The sequence below is a fragment of the Cardiocondyla obscurior genome, linkage group LG12 (assembly GCF_019399895.1).
Source record: "Cardiocondyla obscurior isolate alpha-2009 linkage group LG12, Cobs3.1, whole genome shotgun sequence".
In the NCBI taxonomy this organism is placed as follows: Eukaryota; Metazoa; Arthropoda; class Insecta; order Hymenoptera; family Formicidae; genus Cardiocondyla; species Cardiocondyla obscurior.
The window spans coordinates 4,882,685-4,897,727 of record NC_091875.1 but is presented as its reverse complement, the minus strand read 5'-3'; the positions used below and the strand labels follow the sequence as shown (position 1 = coordinate 4,897,727).

Sequence of the window (15,043 nt, the reverse complement as noted above, 5' to 3'; positions counted from 1 at the left end):
ACTTACTGCCGAGAGTGCCGAGTGCCGGCGACCATGCTCTATTGCATTCAATTCTATCGAACTCCATGGTCTGTAATTGCTTATTTCGCTTGCATCTCCAAAGATGATAATAATTACGAACTTTAGATTATTGAGGTACCACAGATCGCTGTTTTTGACGTACAAAAATTTGTGTAAAAATGGAAACGTTCACTGCGTCAGGTGCAGTAGCGCAAATAATGTTAACAATTATAAGAAAGCCGGCACGGAGACTGTCACGTTGTCTGACGGGTAAGGTTACGTTGTTTTAGATCATAACCTTTGAATTTCGCTAACAAATTATTTATTAATTTGAAACATAAATATATTCACATATATTTTTACTTTTACATTTTAGGTATTTTGTATGAATATATATATATATATTTTTTTTTATTGTAAAGAATAAATTAAACTGTTCATATTTTGATTTATTAATTATTTACCTAATCATAATTAAATCAAATTATTTTGCTAACTTAACATAAATTTTGTTATATATATATTTTTTTTTATGTATAGCAAACAACTCTACCTTTCTACGGGCAAGTATGCTCGTTTTGCCGATGGTTGCGCGGTTGCATCTTTGGGAGATACTTCTGTCATGGTCACGGCGGTCTGTCAACAGCAACAGTCCACTTCTTCATTTTTACCACTTGTTGTAGACTATAGACAAAAGGCAGCAGCAGCTGGTCGTATACCAACCAATTTTTTCAGACGAGAACTCGGACCAAGCGAGCATGAAATTCTCACAAGTAGAGTCATCGATCGATCTATAAGACCGTTATTTCCGGAAGGTTTTTGCTTTAACACTCAGATAATGTGCAACATGCTAGCTGTTGATGGCATAAATGATCCTGATGTAATTGCTATTAATGCTGCCTCTGCCGCTCTTAGCGTTTCTGATATTCCGTGGAACGGTCCTATTGGGGCTGTTAGACTTGGAATGATAGACAATGAATTGATAATCAATCCTACTAGACGTCAAATTCAAGATAGTATGATGAATCTCATTATCACTGCAACTAATCAGAATCTAATTGTCATGTTGGAAGGCTCGGGTGCCGAAGTACCCGAGCAGTATTTAAAAAAGGCATTGAAAATGGGCGTTAAAGAATGTCAGAGCATAGTGACGGCGATAACGAATTTGCAAAATGCATGTGGCAAAACGAAAAGGGAGTTTGAAATCAACAAGCAACAGGAAGATGATGATATAAAAAATACCGTGACAAAACTCTCGGAAGAAAAATTGCAAGATATATTTTCGAATTATAGTCACGATAAAATATCGAGAGATAAAGCGGTTAATGATCTCAGAAATAATGTTATTGAGACATTGCGAAATGATAATGCAGACTTGAATGTTAAATTGGCGGAAAATATATTTGGAAAACTTGTTAAAAATATATTTAGGACATTGATTTTAGAGAAAGATGTCAGGTAATTTTTTTTCTCATGTTGTAAGACATTTTATTATTAATCTTTGTTTCTTTTTATATCAATTTTTTAATGACAATCGAAATATTACGAATTAATGATTTTCAGATGTGATGGTCGCCAGACGCATAGCTTACGCGATATATCGTGTCAAGTAGATCTATTCAATCCTCTTCACGGCTCAGCTCTGTTTCAAAGAGGTCAAACTCAGGTGATGTGTACTGTGACTTTGGATTCTTTGGAAAGTGCGCTTAAAATGGACACGGTTTCAATGCTAATTAGGTAACAATCAAGTTCTGGAATAATTTGAGTTTATAAAGATACGGCGAATATGTATAATAAATATTTGAGATTTAACTTTTCGCGGCAGCGGCGTAAAGGAAAAGAACTTTTTTCTCCATTACGAGTTTCCACCTTATGCAACCAATGAAACGGGACATGCAAGTCGAATAGGTCGGCGAGAATTGGGACACGGCGCTTTAGCGGAAAAAGCTTTGCGACCGGTTCTTCCAAAGGATTATCCCTTCACTATAAGACTGACTAGCGAAGTTTTAGAATCAAATGGTAAGGTAATCTGAATAATTTCAAACCTAATAAAAAATTTTTTTTATTATTATTACATACCTTATTGTTGTATAGTTGTGATGTAATGTATCGAAAATTTAATAAATTAAACTCGTGCTTTATATGTTACAAAAAGGATCTTCCTCGATGGCTAGCGTTTGCGGTGGAAGTTTAGCACTGCTTGATGCAGGTATACCTATATCTTCGACAGCAGCAGGCGTGGCTATTGGTCTTGTGACTAAATATAATGAAACCACTGCGAATATTGAAGACTACAAAATATTGACTGATATATTGGTACGTATTAATATATTTATTACATTGTGCAAATAATAAACTATATTAAGTAGCTGTTAAATTTTAACTATCATCGGAATTGGACGTTAATATTAAAATCGATAATTTTGAAAAATATTTGATCGCAGGGAATCGAAGATTATCTCGGCGATATGGATTTTAAAATAGCAGGTACCAAACAAGGAATCACCGCGTTGCAAGCAGACATAAAGATACCAGGTGTTCCATTAAAAATTATGTTGGAGTGTATACATCATGCGACGAATGCTAAAATTAAGATACTTAAAATCATGAATAAAGTGATACAAACACCACGAGAAGTAAAAAAGGACAAAATGCCGGTGGTTGATAACTTGGAGATTCCTATTCATCAAAGAGGAAAGTTTCTCGGGGTCGGTGGAATAAACTTGAAGAAAATATTCTTAGAAACTGGAGTGAATGTAAGTTTTTTTTTTTTCTTTTTTGTAGTCTAATATTAAATTTACAGGAATATTATTTATGGTAACAATTAATATTTTATATATAATTTTATTTTTATATTACTTAGATATATCCGCACGACGAAAATACCTATACAATATTTGCACCAAATGAAGATGCTATGACTGAGGCCAAAGAAATGATTGAGAAAATTTTGCAAAAGAATCACGAGCCGGTCTTAGAATTCGGCACTATTTATAATGCACGAATAGTGGAAATTCGAGAAACTGGGATTATGGTGACGTTATATTCTAATATGATACCAGCATTATTACCGAATTCTCAATTAGACCAACGTAAAATCCATCATCCCAGTGCTTTAGGGCTTGAGGTCGGCCAAGAGATACAAGTCAAATATTTTGGACGGGATCCAGTATCCGGACAAATAAGGATATCGCGGAAAGTGTTGCAAACGCCAAGCTTAATTCCAAAAACTTTGCATCGCGATGACGCAGAGAAAACGTGAAATTTACAGTTGTACAGAATTAGGTTTTAAACCAATGCGTTTCTGGCACACATACACCCACAACAGTTACCCATGTGTGAAAGGAAAAAAAAACGCTCTGTACATTTTTTAATCTTGTTAAAAAGTGATCTATCGCAAGTGTTTTCATTTGCAGTAGATTCCAGATGTATGTATGTACATACATTATCTTCTAATTTTGTACGATATTGTTAAAAATGAATATACAAGCACAACTGTTAAAACATTCAGCAATGTGTTTTATACATATGTATAATTCCACTGATCCTGTTACATTACTGATGTTACTTATACATACAATAATACCGTCAATAGAAAATGTAATAAAATTACGAAATAAAAATCGAAATAAAGTATGTAAATTGTGCAATAAATTAAAAATAAAATTGACTTACTTCGCCGATGAACTAAATATTTGTCGACATTTTTATCCGTCGAAAAGGTGGACGTGGCTACGTAGTTTTGGGTCAAAAATGCGATGGCGCTACGACTCGCCAGTCGATCGGTAAACAACAGTCGGGAGCGATGCACGCTCGCGTGATTTGACGTATCTGACAATCTGCGGAGCGCGGATTTCTCGGGAGGATTGTGACTGCATGCGGATCGTGAATCGACGTCTTTTCCTCTAGGGGATAGCGTTTCTATTTTTTTTTTACACATTCTTCCCGCCATGGACACGGACAGACCTCCGCACGAGGAGTGGAAGAAACGGGTACGTGGCCGAACAAACTGGAGCCGCTTTCAGCGGCCGCGGTAATTCGGGAAGCCCTGCGAATACGACATTCTCGCGCTTCTACGTCTTTGCGTCTTTTTTTTTTCGCACGCGGAATTACATTACAATCGCGTTAAGGACTCTCCGAGATCTAATTATATTCAAGGCAAATTGTGCTCTCCAGCTTCTTCGTAATTTCACCTAACAGATAATATACTGCGCGTGCTTATTTATTTAGAAGGAGACAGTTTATCTGATAGGCAAAATTACTTGGAAGCTGAGACAATAGCTATGAGTCACTCAGATTAATTTTAAACTTCGAAGACATTTTTTAGCTGTATATTCTAAATTTAATATTACCCAAATGCTAAATTGAAATTTGGTGTCTTCAGGCTTTTGTGGGACCATTGCCAGACAGCTTTCTGAGAATAGAGGAGCGCAATGCTCAGCTGCAGCAGGAGGCAGCAGACCAGCAGGCTGCTTTGGCTCTCCAGCAGCAAATGCAGAACATGTCGATGGCTCATGATCCTCGAGTGGGTAGACTTAGCATAACAATTTCTCAGGTAATTTTTTTTTTGTTATATACTCAATGCAATTGGTACTGTTTGAATTAAATGAGTCAGTATGGCCATGAATGTTCACAAGATTTTTTTAGGGGAGAGGGGCATGATATAAAATATTCGTGCAATTTAACGCTATTTTTTTCTTTTAATGCCGCATATTAATAATTTACATCTTTTTTTTTTTTTACTATAAAATTTTTTTTTTAGGCCAAATTAGTGAAAAATTATGGAATGACCAGAATGGATCCTTACGCAAGGATACGAGTAGGACACTCGGTGTTCGAGACGCATACAGACTCCAATGGGGGGAAAAATCCACATTGGAATAAAGTAATTCAGTGGTAAGAATGCGTTTCTTACTTCAATACATACAAATACATGTACTAATACTTATTATTGTAGTAATCTTCCACCTGGAGTTACCCAGATATACGTAGAAATTTATGACGAATGCTCGTTTGTGATGGACGAACTGATTGCGTGGGGCCATATAGAAATTCCACCACAGGTTATACAGAAGGGAGAGACTCACGAGGATTGGTACATGCTCAGTGGGAAGCAAGGAGAAAATCAGGAAGGAATGATCAATTTAGTTTTCAGTTATACGGTAAATCTAACTTTTTTTTCTGTGCTACGTTTGTATCGCTAATTTATATTTTTTTTTTTTTTTTTAAGTACTATGAACTAAATGTAAAATTCACAACTGCACACGGCATTAATACTTCGAGAATTACCTCTGAATTTCATGCGTTTTTTTTTAATTGGGATGTATTTCCAACAGACCAAGTATCATCCGTACATGGGGGGATCTTCTTCGATAATGATGGTTCCTTCTGCAACAATGTTTGGGATGCCATACGCTCCAGTAAATGTTTATACGTCACCTCCGCCTGTTGCCGCACCAACGGTTGCACCAAGCTCTTTGCCAAATGCTGAGGTCGAGTTGAAACAGGTAAATATATTTTACAAATTCGCAACGTACGCACATAATTCTAATGCTGTATATACTTTGCAGATCGCAGAAATGTTTCCGAATGTCGACAAAGAAGTGATCAAATCAGTATATGACGCCAATAACGGCAAGAAAGACGTTACAATTAATTCATTGCTTCAGATGTGCGAATAAATCCTAATTTTCTACAAAGTTAAAACGCCATACGTAACCTTTATCGTATCCTTTATCAAGAAACATTTCTTTAAAGTGTAAGACGCGCGGGAAAGTCTAATTTGTAATACTTCCATACATAATAATATCAAGGCTCGAACATTTCTTTGAACATTAATACAGATTGGTGAAATATTTCTTTTATGAAAAACGTTATATTTGAGTTGAATATAACATTTATTCTATAGTCAATTTTGTTACATATATGTTATTGTTATTTCAGAGTTTATGTTAAATGCTTTTCTTCAATTTTCATATTTATATTTATTTTTCAATTTTATGTTGTATATTATAAAAGACATAATTTATTTGTCTTTGTATATAATTTTAATATAATATTGAGCGTTCTACAAAATTGTAAAGATATACGCTTGATTAATAGTTGCACATAAATTGTAATAAATTTTAAATATGTATAATTTGTACAATTTTATTCATATCAAAGAAATAGAGTAAGTCGAGAATGTTTCGAATTAAGATGTTTCGAAGATTTTATATACGAACAGCGAAATAATTGCAGTCACAAGGATAATTAGGGGCGAATATGTATTTTTTATCGTTAAGTTGCAGGGTATAGAGTCACCGTCTTTAGTTTTACAGGCACACGCTTCAATACTATATCCTTCAGTCTAGAAACATAAATATCAATTATATCTGCACTTTATTGTTAAGTGCCGATATAACCATACGATTGTAAAGAAAAATACCAAGTTTATTAAAAAACCGTTTAGAATACGTACGTAATGAACATAACAGCCCGTTGTAACCGGTATTGTCTTGTCTTCTGTAACTTTTCCACGGAAATAACTGATATTCATAACTGAAAATGTAACGTTTACATTAATTTATATCCACGCAACGGCTCCGATCCGAATTAATTCTATTTCGTTACTGTAAAATATATTTACCTGCGCCATTATACTCATATGTATACCTTACACAAACGTAGCCCATTTCCATTCGTTCAACGTATGTAGTGTTCTCTTCTTTCTTATCATCGTGTACATTGCTCCATATCTCAGTTACGTTTGGCTTCGTGTGGCCTAGAAAATATTCTAAGGGAATACCACTTGAAACGAAATTAAATTTACGACCGAATTCTTGTGATTGAACGTTATATACTTACAAAAAAGTAAGGGTTCTATACATGGGGTAATCCGATTACTTAATAACTCATCATCGTCGTCGCAGCTGAATTCTTCTTTATTTCTAACTGTTGGACCAGGCCACGTGAAATGAAAGCAATGCGGGTCTTCAAGACCCAAAACTACTAAAACAATAGGTTCTAATTGAAAAACAATAGACTATGAACGATTGATAATTTGTTGCTTTCCATTTACACTAAATTTTTAATATATATAAAAATTAAATAATTCCCACTTGTGATGTCATTTTATCTTTGTTATTTAATAATTGTCGAGGGAAGATGGAATAACGTTGCAAGTGAAAATTATCTGAGCTTTGATGTAAATGAGAACTGAGTAATTATGAAGCAGATAAAAGCAACCAAAAACGAAGGCGGACTACATCAAATAGCTTTAGTTAATTTCTCGATATACGTTGACCTCCATGAAATTTTTTCACACATAAATATCGCGTTCTAGCTCGAGAATCATTTCTCATTCACAATGTGATACGGACTAAGTCAAAAGTCTCTCCCTCGTATTTTTATATATAATTTATATGTCTAGTGTGTATGTAATTATATATATGCGTAACATTTAAGCGAATGCAAATTGTTTTAATGTTCTACATGTGCATGTATGTACGCGGCGTTTCTCGCAATTTATTCTTGTATCGAACGAAGAAGCCACTGGCGGTGGCTAGGCGTTTTCTGATCGGCTGCTTCACTCGGCTGCGAAGTTTAATTAAAAATATATTGCTAATATTGCCTGAAAAGCTACGCGATGTTATTTGGTACTTATATTCTTACGGTATTTGTAAAACATAATGAGACGTATGTTATAAAAAGAAATAAATATACTTACCTAAAAACATGCACGCATAAATTGCTAGAATTGCACCTGGATGAACACCTTTCATTTTTGTATATTTAAGGACTGACTCACGTTACAGATCTGACTCACGTCGCTGCGAGATTAGACTTATCTGATAAAATCAATTGTAATATCAGAGAACGATTGATATAGTGTACTATATTCGACAAACTTTATCAATACGTATCGTATAATAACACAGAATTTTGCTGACTCGGAAAGCAATCGTTTCACAAAATTTTGCTTTCTGTGATTTAAACGTTCTCATAATACTTTCTGCATTTTGCTTTGAACGAATTTAGCTGGAATTAACTCGCCACGATTTCTAATTTTATACCACGTCAACGCGATTGTAGAAGTCAATGCTTTTCAAAGTATTCGTAGAAAACAATGAAAAGTTAACACGATGACAATATAAAAAATTTATTGTAACAACAGCTAATCGAGTTTCACACTTTTTGGCGGATATAGCTAGCGCTTCTTTTTCTCTACAGTGTAATTTATGTGAATATCACGATATATAAAAAACACAACTATTTTTTAGAGCAAATAGATAAATATTCTTTTTTATAAGTAAACTAGACTTAAGTAAGTTTAAGCATTATGAGTAAAATGTTCGTTAGTGATTTTATCTTATGAGATTGCACCTCGTTAAAACTCTTCGTGCCTGGCGAGCGCCTCGCCGAAGTCCGTTGCTTGTGACCCGACAAAGATGTCATATTTCTCTAGAATCTCGTTTTTCGTTAGCTTGTGATCTGCATCGGTATCGGCCTCGTAAATTAAATGCCTCGATTCCGCTTCGGCGTGATCGAACTCCGCGGGAATAATCCACGTTTTCACCTGTATCGAATGGAAATTTATATGACTCGGTTTAATTGCTTCTACCAGCAAGTTTTCATTTGCAACGAGTGATAAAAGAAATGATCAATCACCTCGTCAGCGTTCAAGAATCCATCTCCGTCTTTATCTCTGTACAGAGAGAACTGCTCCTTCTCGTTCTTTACCCATTCTGGTTCTTCTTCCTCACCTTCCTCACCTTCCTCGCCTCTGTACATGTCACCTGTGGACAAATCAAGAATTCGAGGACCGTTCGAGCTGGTTTTTAGAGCGACGATAATAGTTCTTACTCACCAATATATTCTGCGAGAGAAATCTTGCCGTCTTCGTCCTTATCTATGTCCTCCATCGTCTCCAGCACTATCACGTCTTTCATGTGCTCGGCGTCTTCCGCGTGGAGGAAGGCGGTGAACTCTTCCTTCGTCAGAGCATCGTCTCCGTCCAGATCCGCGGCTGTCCACCGCCGGCGGTCCCTCTTGAACATCTGGATGTACGAGAACGAGTCGTCCGTCTTGTTGTCCTGCTTCTCTGCGGCATCCCGCTCGTCCATGTCGCCATAAACCATGTCCTTGTATTCAGTCCAGGTAAACTTCTCCTTGCCCGTCGGGTTGTGCGATTTCCACTGACGCTCTACGTTATCCCTGATGTAGCGCTGCTGCGTGTACATTATCCAGTCCTTCAGCTCCTCCTGCGTCACGTAACCGTCGTTATCCTTGTCTATCTTGTCGACGATTATCCCCAGCCGCCTGGTGCTCTCCTCGGGCGAAAGTTGATCAAAAGTCTTTGCTTCTTCCCCCAAAAAAGCCTCGTGGTCGTAGGCTGGGTTGTGCTGCGAGTGGACATAGTGATCCTTGCTGCCTGCATCCTGGAAAACAAGTCCCCCAGTGAGTCCTACTCGAGCTACTATCTTCTACTTTTTGCAATCCTGAGATGATAAGGCGATCTAAAGTTCACTTACTTTTTGACGCAACATTACTTTTCTGTTACGAAAGAAGAATTTCTGAGCGACAGAATTAAACTTTTATTTAATCAATTAAAAAATAACGGCACGCAAAAGATATAAACATTATTAAATATTTTCTCTAACCTTGTTCAAGACGTGATGCTCGCCGTCCGGGATCACCTGCTTGGGGATCGCCGTCGCCAAAACGGAGAAACCGATCAGTATCTTGAGAAACATGAGCGCTCGTATTCTGCCAGGTAGAAAAAAAAAAAGAAAAAAAAGAAAGGCGAGAAAGAGAGATCGAAAAGGGGAGATCGTCAATCGAGGGATGAATTTACGAGGCGTCTTTTACGCGCCGGAATGGAGGGAACGTCAGATGATGCCTCCGCTTTCCGTGGCTTCCACATCAGCAGCGAACGGCACAGCGGGCACAGCCCCCACTTTCGACGCCGAAGAGCCCTCCCGACCGCCGAGGAACGCGCGCCGGCCGTTCGGCGGTCCTAAGACGTTTCTCGAGACGAATCCGCAGCCTCCACGTGGACCCGAGATAACGAAATAGCCGCGGTTCTATTGTGGGAACCCGGCGCCCTTTAAATGCGGGAGAGCGCCGCCCCCTCTTCTCATTTTAGATTTTTTTTTTTATCTTGACATGCATACACCTCTCCTCGTTTCCTGGGACGCAGCATCGCGTTCTTGAAAAAAATTATTAAAGATTTTGTACAACGCGAATTGACCATGTCGACGATTAATTTGATTATTGAAAAATTGAGTCGGCTAATTACTGTAAAACTCGTATAGTTTTCAAAATTCTTTCTTTTTTATTATACGTTGTGCTAAAGCTCTGCCTCGGTCTTTGTAAAGAAAATAATGTTAATTTTAGTCAACAAATTAATTGATTATTAATTAAAACGCACGTGGTAATACGTGGACAATTGAAAAGTAATTATTAATTGTAGAATTAATTCTAAAAATTAAATTTCACTTAATTACTGCAAACATTTTTCAAACAGGTCTTTATTCGAACAACACACTCAGTTCTGCGCTACGGTCGAATGTCTGTGGGTGCGGTCAGAGTTTCACTACAAATGACCTGAAGCACTTCTCTTCTTTTTCTTTTTAATAAAAAGAGAAAAAAAAGAGGAGAAGATGAATGCTTTAATCGTTTGTAGTGTTTCATTTACTTATATTCTCTGCTCTTTTCTTTAGTTGTACTTTAAAGCTCTGTAAATATTTAACTGTAACATTCTGGAAGAATTTAACTATAACTTTTCCAGCGATACTCTGTACGAATATAAAGCAGCGATCTCGCGAAAGCCCTATCGCTGGAAAAGTGATCAGTGCGTCAACCACAAACATTACATCTAAACAGCTGAGTAAAAAGCGTATGTACATTCTCGACAATCGTTATTAACGAATTCAAATTGAACCCTCCATTCTAATAGTTTTCTTTTTGGGAATTCCAGTCTTTCTGAATTCACTTCTCTCGTCTAAGTACTGCTCCGTGCATTCTTTAATAAAGTCCTGGTTGTAGTACCACTTCTCCATGCACGCCTTCATTATATCGTTTTCGTTTCTACATTTTATAACGTGCAGAAGGCCAGACTTCAGACAGCAGTCGTGGAACTCTATGAAAGAGAGGTCATGTACTTGCCATTTTTTATTTTTTTTATGTAAAAATAATTCATATAAATGTATTTAATTATATATGATTGTATATATAGTTTATATACGAATTAATGTTTCACGAAATTTATTTAGATGTTCACCTTTAACTTCATTGACGCACTTTTCAGTTTTGGTTCTCTCTCGCATCAATTTTGGTACTAACACGTCTTTCTCCACTTTTCTCAAACTCCTGTCGTTTGGGTCGCCTGGAAAAAATTCATCTAACAATTAAATTCCTCAAGAAAAGGGCAGCTTGATTGAGTATTCTTAACAACGACCGGCCGTGTTCGATCTCAAGAGCCGGAGATAAAAAAAAAATATAACCTCGACTCTCAAACGTATAACTTTTAAAGCATTTTTTAAATTAATGCGCTAAATATTAAAGAAAAAGAACATGTTAAGAATATTTAACAAAATAAGGGGTAAGTTTAAAAAAATGCTAACGTTTAAAAATTATTTCCGGCGTTTATGTAAGGGTGTCGTCAGCATTATGAGTAAGTGTAACAAAAGGAAAACGTATGCCTAAAAGAATTTACCCAAGCCATGAGGTCCTCCGCCAAGTTTAGGCGAAAGCATCGAAAACTCCTCTTTCATGCTGAAGCTTTTTAGACTTTTCGGAGCCGCTAAAATGAAATCTGGAGTCGAGATACGTATTTTTTTCCAGTCTCAACTACTTGGCTGTTGCACGTGTGCCGGACCATATGAGTATGTGACCACTTGATGACAGATTTGCACCTAACAAATAAACTAATAAACAATGATTCATTTTCAATTAAGGATTAAAATTAAATCAGAATTAATCGTGTTGGATTGTGCACTTTGGCGTATTATTATTGTTTAATAAATTTTCTTTTTAATTCGCCATATTTTGATTAATTTTATTTATATTATGGCGTATTTTACTTTATTTTATTTTGCAGTATTTTATTTAATTAAATTTATTTTAAAATGTTTGATCATCGTTCAGTTATACTACGTACTTGATGTCATCGATCTCTCTAACCTTTCTCTCTCTCGATGTTCTTGCGGCGACGGTAACGCCTTGAGTCGCAAAGTTGCGGACTTTTTTAAAACTACCAAAATTAATATTATCTAATAAAAAGGGAAAATAAAAAGAGAATTTATTAAATAATTTTATGTCAAAGTGCGCATCCAACCCAACTCTGACAGGATTATAGTCATATTCTTTTACATGTGCATTTGTGTTTCAATAAAATTCATTCCGACGTAAAATTAAAATAAAATTACAGATTGTCACTATTTAAACACAAGACACAATTTAGGGAAATTAACGGATGCACAATTTCTTTAGGCGATCGAGCGATCCGAGATCACAATTAACAAACAATATTTAATCAAAACATCAATTATTTGTGTATTATGCATTAACAATTCTTAACAGTAAAAGAAATAATGATGTTATTATGTAACAATTGTAAGCGTCTCATTCGAGTAGAAAAAAATATCAGGTTTCTCGTACTAAGAAAACGATTATTCTTTTGGTCTAAACAAGAAAATATTCTTAGAAGATATAATTTTGCTTCAACATAAGCATAACAACATTACAATATAACAATAAAAATGTAGTTCAAAATATTCATAGAAAGTTATTTAAAATACAATAATTGATTTGCACGATATCTAATAATTTGTAAATATAATTTATAAAATATCACTAATTTTTATTTTTAACCACAGATTTTTTCGTTGCTTCAATTTTGAGAAAAAAAATGATAAGAACTTGAATTGCACATTATTGAATTTTTAGTGTATAAGAAAAATTAGAAAAAAAACTTAAATAAAGAGAGATCCTAGAATATTCCAATAAAAGAAAAATCTATTTTCAAGTTATTCTGTATTCTTTAAAATCAAAAAAAGTCGTCAAAGAACATATGAGCTTCTGATATAAGGCTACGTTGCTATTTCACCAAAACTCTTATGACCAGTATCCTTGGCATGCTGTTGTGCTGCCGCTTGTCCATTTAACATGACTTTGCAGTCTGTGCACATTAGGGTGAATTTTTGCACGTCTGTAAACTGGCGACTCAATCTCGCCTCTTTCGCAAGCTGAGCAGCTTCCAAAAGTACCCTCTCATCTTCGGTAGGAAAAATTGTTTGAATACTGCCACCCTGAATAAAAAGTTGTATGTTAAATGGACATTTACGTACGTATAATTTAAAAAATATACAAAATAAGATAAAATTTTTAAATATTGATATGAGATTTACATCGAGAGGCTCCAGATAAAGAGGATCGTAATGGATTCCATCGAATATAAGAAAGACCCGTTGAGTATAATGTTGATCTTCACCAAATCTGTTGATAATCGCATTAATGCTGTCAACGACTGCTATTTCCAAGCCATAAAATTTAGACAAAATCGATAGTTCGATGGCGCCACCCCAGGCATCAGATTTAAGGATCCACTCGCAGTATTCAGCATTGGGTCTACCCAGAAACGCTTCCGAATATTCGTTTGGGTCTGCCGCTACCGCATTTGCTATAATCTCCCTCATAAAACTGGCACAACTAGTATCAACTTTCCCTGAAAATAAAATTAATTGAATAATTATTAGAACTTAAAATTTCTGCGGTTAACTAAAACGTATAAAATGCTATTTTAATCTCAATTTTATTATAATTCTTAAATTAATTTTAATGTTTTTTTATATTTTTACGATATGAATTTTATTTCAACTTGCTATTATTTTCTTAAGAATACTTGCTTACCATTCAAGACATAACCCACACTAGTAAAAAGACAGGAATTGTCTGCAGGCACAACTTTCCTCATAAGGACACCTGGAGCATTGGTAAAGCTTTCCTCATCGACGATATGCGATCGCCCGCTATCCAGTCTCTGCTCATGTCTATTGAACATGATCTGCATATGATATTCATATAAGAGATTCTCTTCATAACTTTTCATATGGAATATATATATATATATATTTTTTTTTTTTTTTTTAATAAAATATATAAATTCATAAATTTAATGCAACAAAAATTAAATTTTTTTACGTACATCTAACGTAAAATAAAACTTAAACAGAAATGGGACTAAATAAGGCATATAACTTTAGTTTACAACTTACGAATACAAAATTATATAACGTTTTATGCACTCGTTTCTAGATATTAAAAAAAACAATTATAGTATTATTTTTTATAATTTGTACTAGTAATATTCGATCTTATGCCATCTTTCATACTTTCAGAAGTTGACGAAACAAACCTGTTTCTCTTCAATGATTAAGGTGTCTCCGGAGACGATGCCCACACGTTCAATCGTGGTGTCGGCGTCCAGGTCAACAGGTTTCGGTGGAAAGCCAATGAGCACCTGGAGGCCGCCGGCTGGTATCCCAGTGAGCTCGGCAAGCTTCGCCTTCAGCTGCGACACTTTATCGTGAGCCGTGAGACCGCATACAACTTTCTGACCCGACTTAGTCTTTACCCGGAGCACAAAGCCCGCCATAATAGCCGATCTTTCTTCTGCGACTAGAAAATCAGCCGTGACCCAGACTCGGACGACGTATATTTTCGTTAATCACGTTTTAGGCGTACAGCTTTTTATTCTTGCTCTCACGGTAGAAACGATTATAATTACGAACGTATACAGTTGTTCATCCTCATTGCGATAACTACATAATAATAATAAAAAAAACAACTAAGGTGTAAACACCATCATAATTTGTGACTCTCGTGAAACGAATGTGAACAAAACGGCACGAAGTTGCCGAATATCACAGACGAAATTACATAGAATTGTACGGCGCGAGAAGAGTAACGGTGAAAGAAAAGAGATAAATTCATTAGTAAACGGTTAAAAAAATTGTCTAAACTTTGATAATTAAATAGGCTCGTTCGAGTCGTACGACCT

General features: G+C 35.7%; 6 protein-coding genes across 7 annotated transcripts; 2 read left to right on the top strand and 4 right to left on the bottom strand.

Annotated features, from left to right (window-relative positions):
* Nucleotides 1-2: 2 nt before the first annotated feature.
* Nucleotides 3-3,636, top strand: Pnpase (polyribonucleotide nucleotidyltransferase 1). Its single transcript, XM_070664666.1, has 7 exons — nt 3-270; nt 541-1,458; nt 1,564-1,737; nt 1,826-2,019; nt 2,156-2,316; nt 2,445-2,756; nt 2,864-3,636. The coding sequence occupies exons 1-7, from the start codon at nt 104-106 to the stop codon at nt 3,260-3,262; spliced, it is 2,325 nt and encodes a 774-aa protein (XP_070520767.1). The 5' UTR covers nt 3-103; the 3' UTR covers nt 3,263-3,636.
* A 169-nt stretch (nt 3,637-3,805) lies between these two features.
* On the top strand, nt 3,806-6,139 carry LOC139107230 (toll-interacting protein). Its single transcript, XM_070664662.1, has 6 exons — nt 3,806-3,992; nt 4,385-4,555; nt 4,763-4,896; nt 4,958-5,162; nt 5,337-5,507; nt 5,571-6,139. Exons 1-6 carry the CDS (start codon nt 3,951-3,953, stop codon nt 5,679-5,681), a joined length of 834 nt encoding a protein of 277 aa, XP_070520763.1. The 5' UTR covers nt 3,806-3,950; the 3' UTR covers nt 5,682-6,139.
* Nucleotides 5,874-7,976, bottom strand: LOC139107231 (uncharacterized). Of its 2 annotated transcripts, none has more exons than XM_070664663.1 (5): nt 7,709-7,976; nt 6,847-6,990; nt 6,629-6,763; nt 6,461-6,540; nt 5,874-6,349 (listed from the first exon to the last, which is right to left on the bottom strand). In XM_070664663.1, exons 1-5 carry the CDS (start codon nt 7,761-7,763, stop codon nt 6,194-6,196), a joined length of 570 nt encoding a protein of 189 aa, XP_070520764.1. In that variant the 5' UTR covers nt 7,764-7,976; the 3' UTR covers nt 5,874-6,193. The 2 variants fall into 2 exon arrangements, with proteins under 2 accessions (XP_070520764.1, XP_070520765.1); XM_070664664.1 differs by having other exon boundaries at nt 6,847-6,987.
* A 148-nt stretch (nt 7,977-8,124) lies between these two features.
* Scf (Calumenin scf) lies at nt 8,125-9,996 on the bottom strand. Its single transcript, XM_070664659.1, has 4 exons — nt 9,642-9,996; nt 8,849-9,419; nt 8,650-8,777; nt 8,125-8,557 (listed from the first exon to the last, which is right to left on the bottom strand). The coding sequence occupies exons 1-4, from the start codon at nt 9,732-9,734 to the stop codon at nt 8,369-8,371; spliced, it is 981 nt and encodes a 326-aa protein (XP_070520760.1). The 5' UTR covers nt 9,735-9,996; the 3' UTR covers nt 8,125-8,368.
* Nucleotides 9,997-10,491: 495 nt separating this feature from the next.
* On the bottom strand, nt 10,492-12,112 carry LOC139107232 (COX assembly mitochondrial protein homolog). The gene is made up of 3 exons (XM_070664665.1): nt 11,699-12,112; nt 11,264-11,368; nt 10,492-11,122 (listed from the first exon to the last, which is right to left on the bottom strand). Exons 1-3 carry the CDS (start codon nt 11,754-11,756, stop codon nt 10,914-10,916), a joined length of 372 nt encoding a protein of 123 aa, XP_070520766.1. The 5' UTR covers nt 11,757-12,112; the 3' UTR covers nt 10,492-10,913.
* A 400-nt stretch (nt 12,113-12,512) lies between these two features.
* Nucleotides 12,513-14,638, bottom strand: Yod1 (Yod1 deubiquitinase). Its single transcript, XM_070664661.1, has 4 exons — nt 14,399-14,638; nt 13,894-14,047; nt 13,392-13,708; nt 12,513-13,292 (listed from the first exon to the last, which is right to left on the bottom strand). Exons 1-4 carry the CDS (start codon nt 14,636-14,638, stop codon nt 13,074-13,076), a joined length of 930 nt encoding a protein of 309 aa, XP_070520762.1. The 3' UTR covers nt 12,513-13,073.
* Between the last annotated feature and the right edge of the window lie 405 nt (nt 14,639-15,043).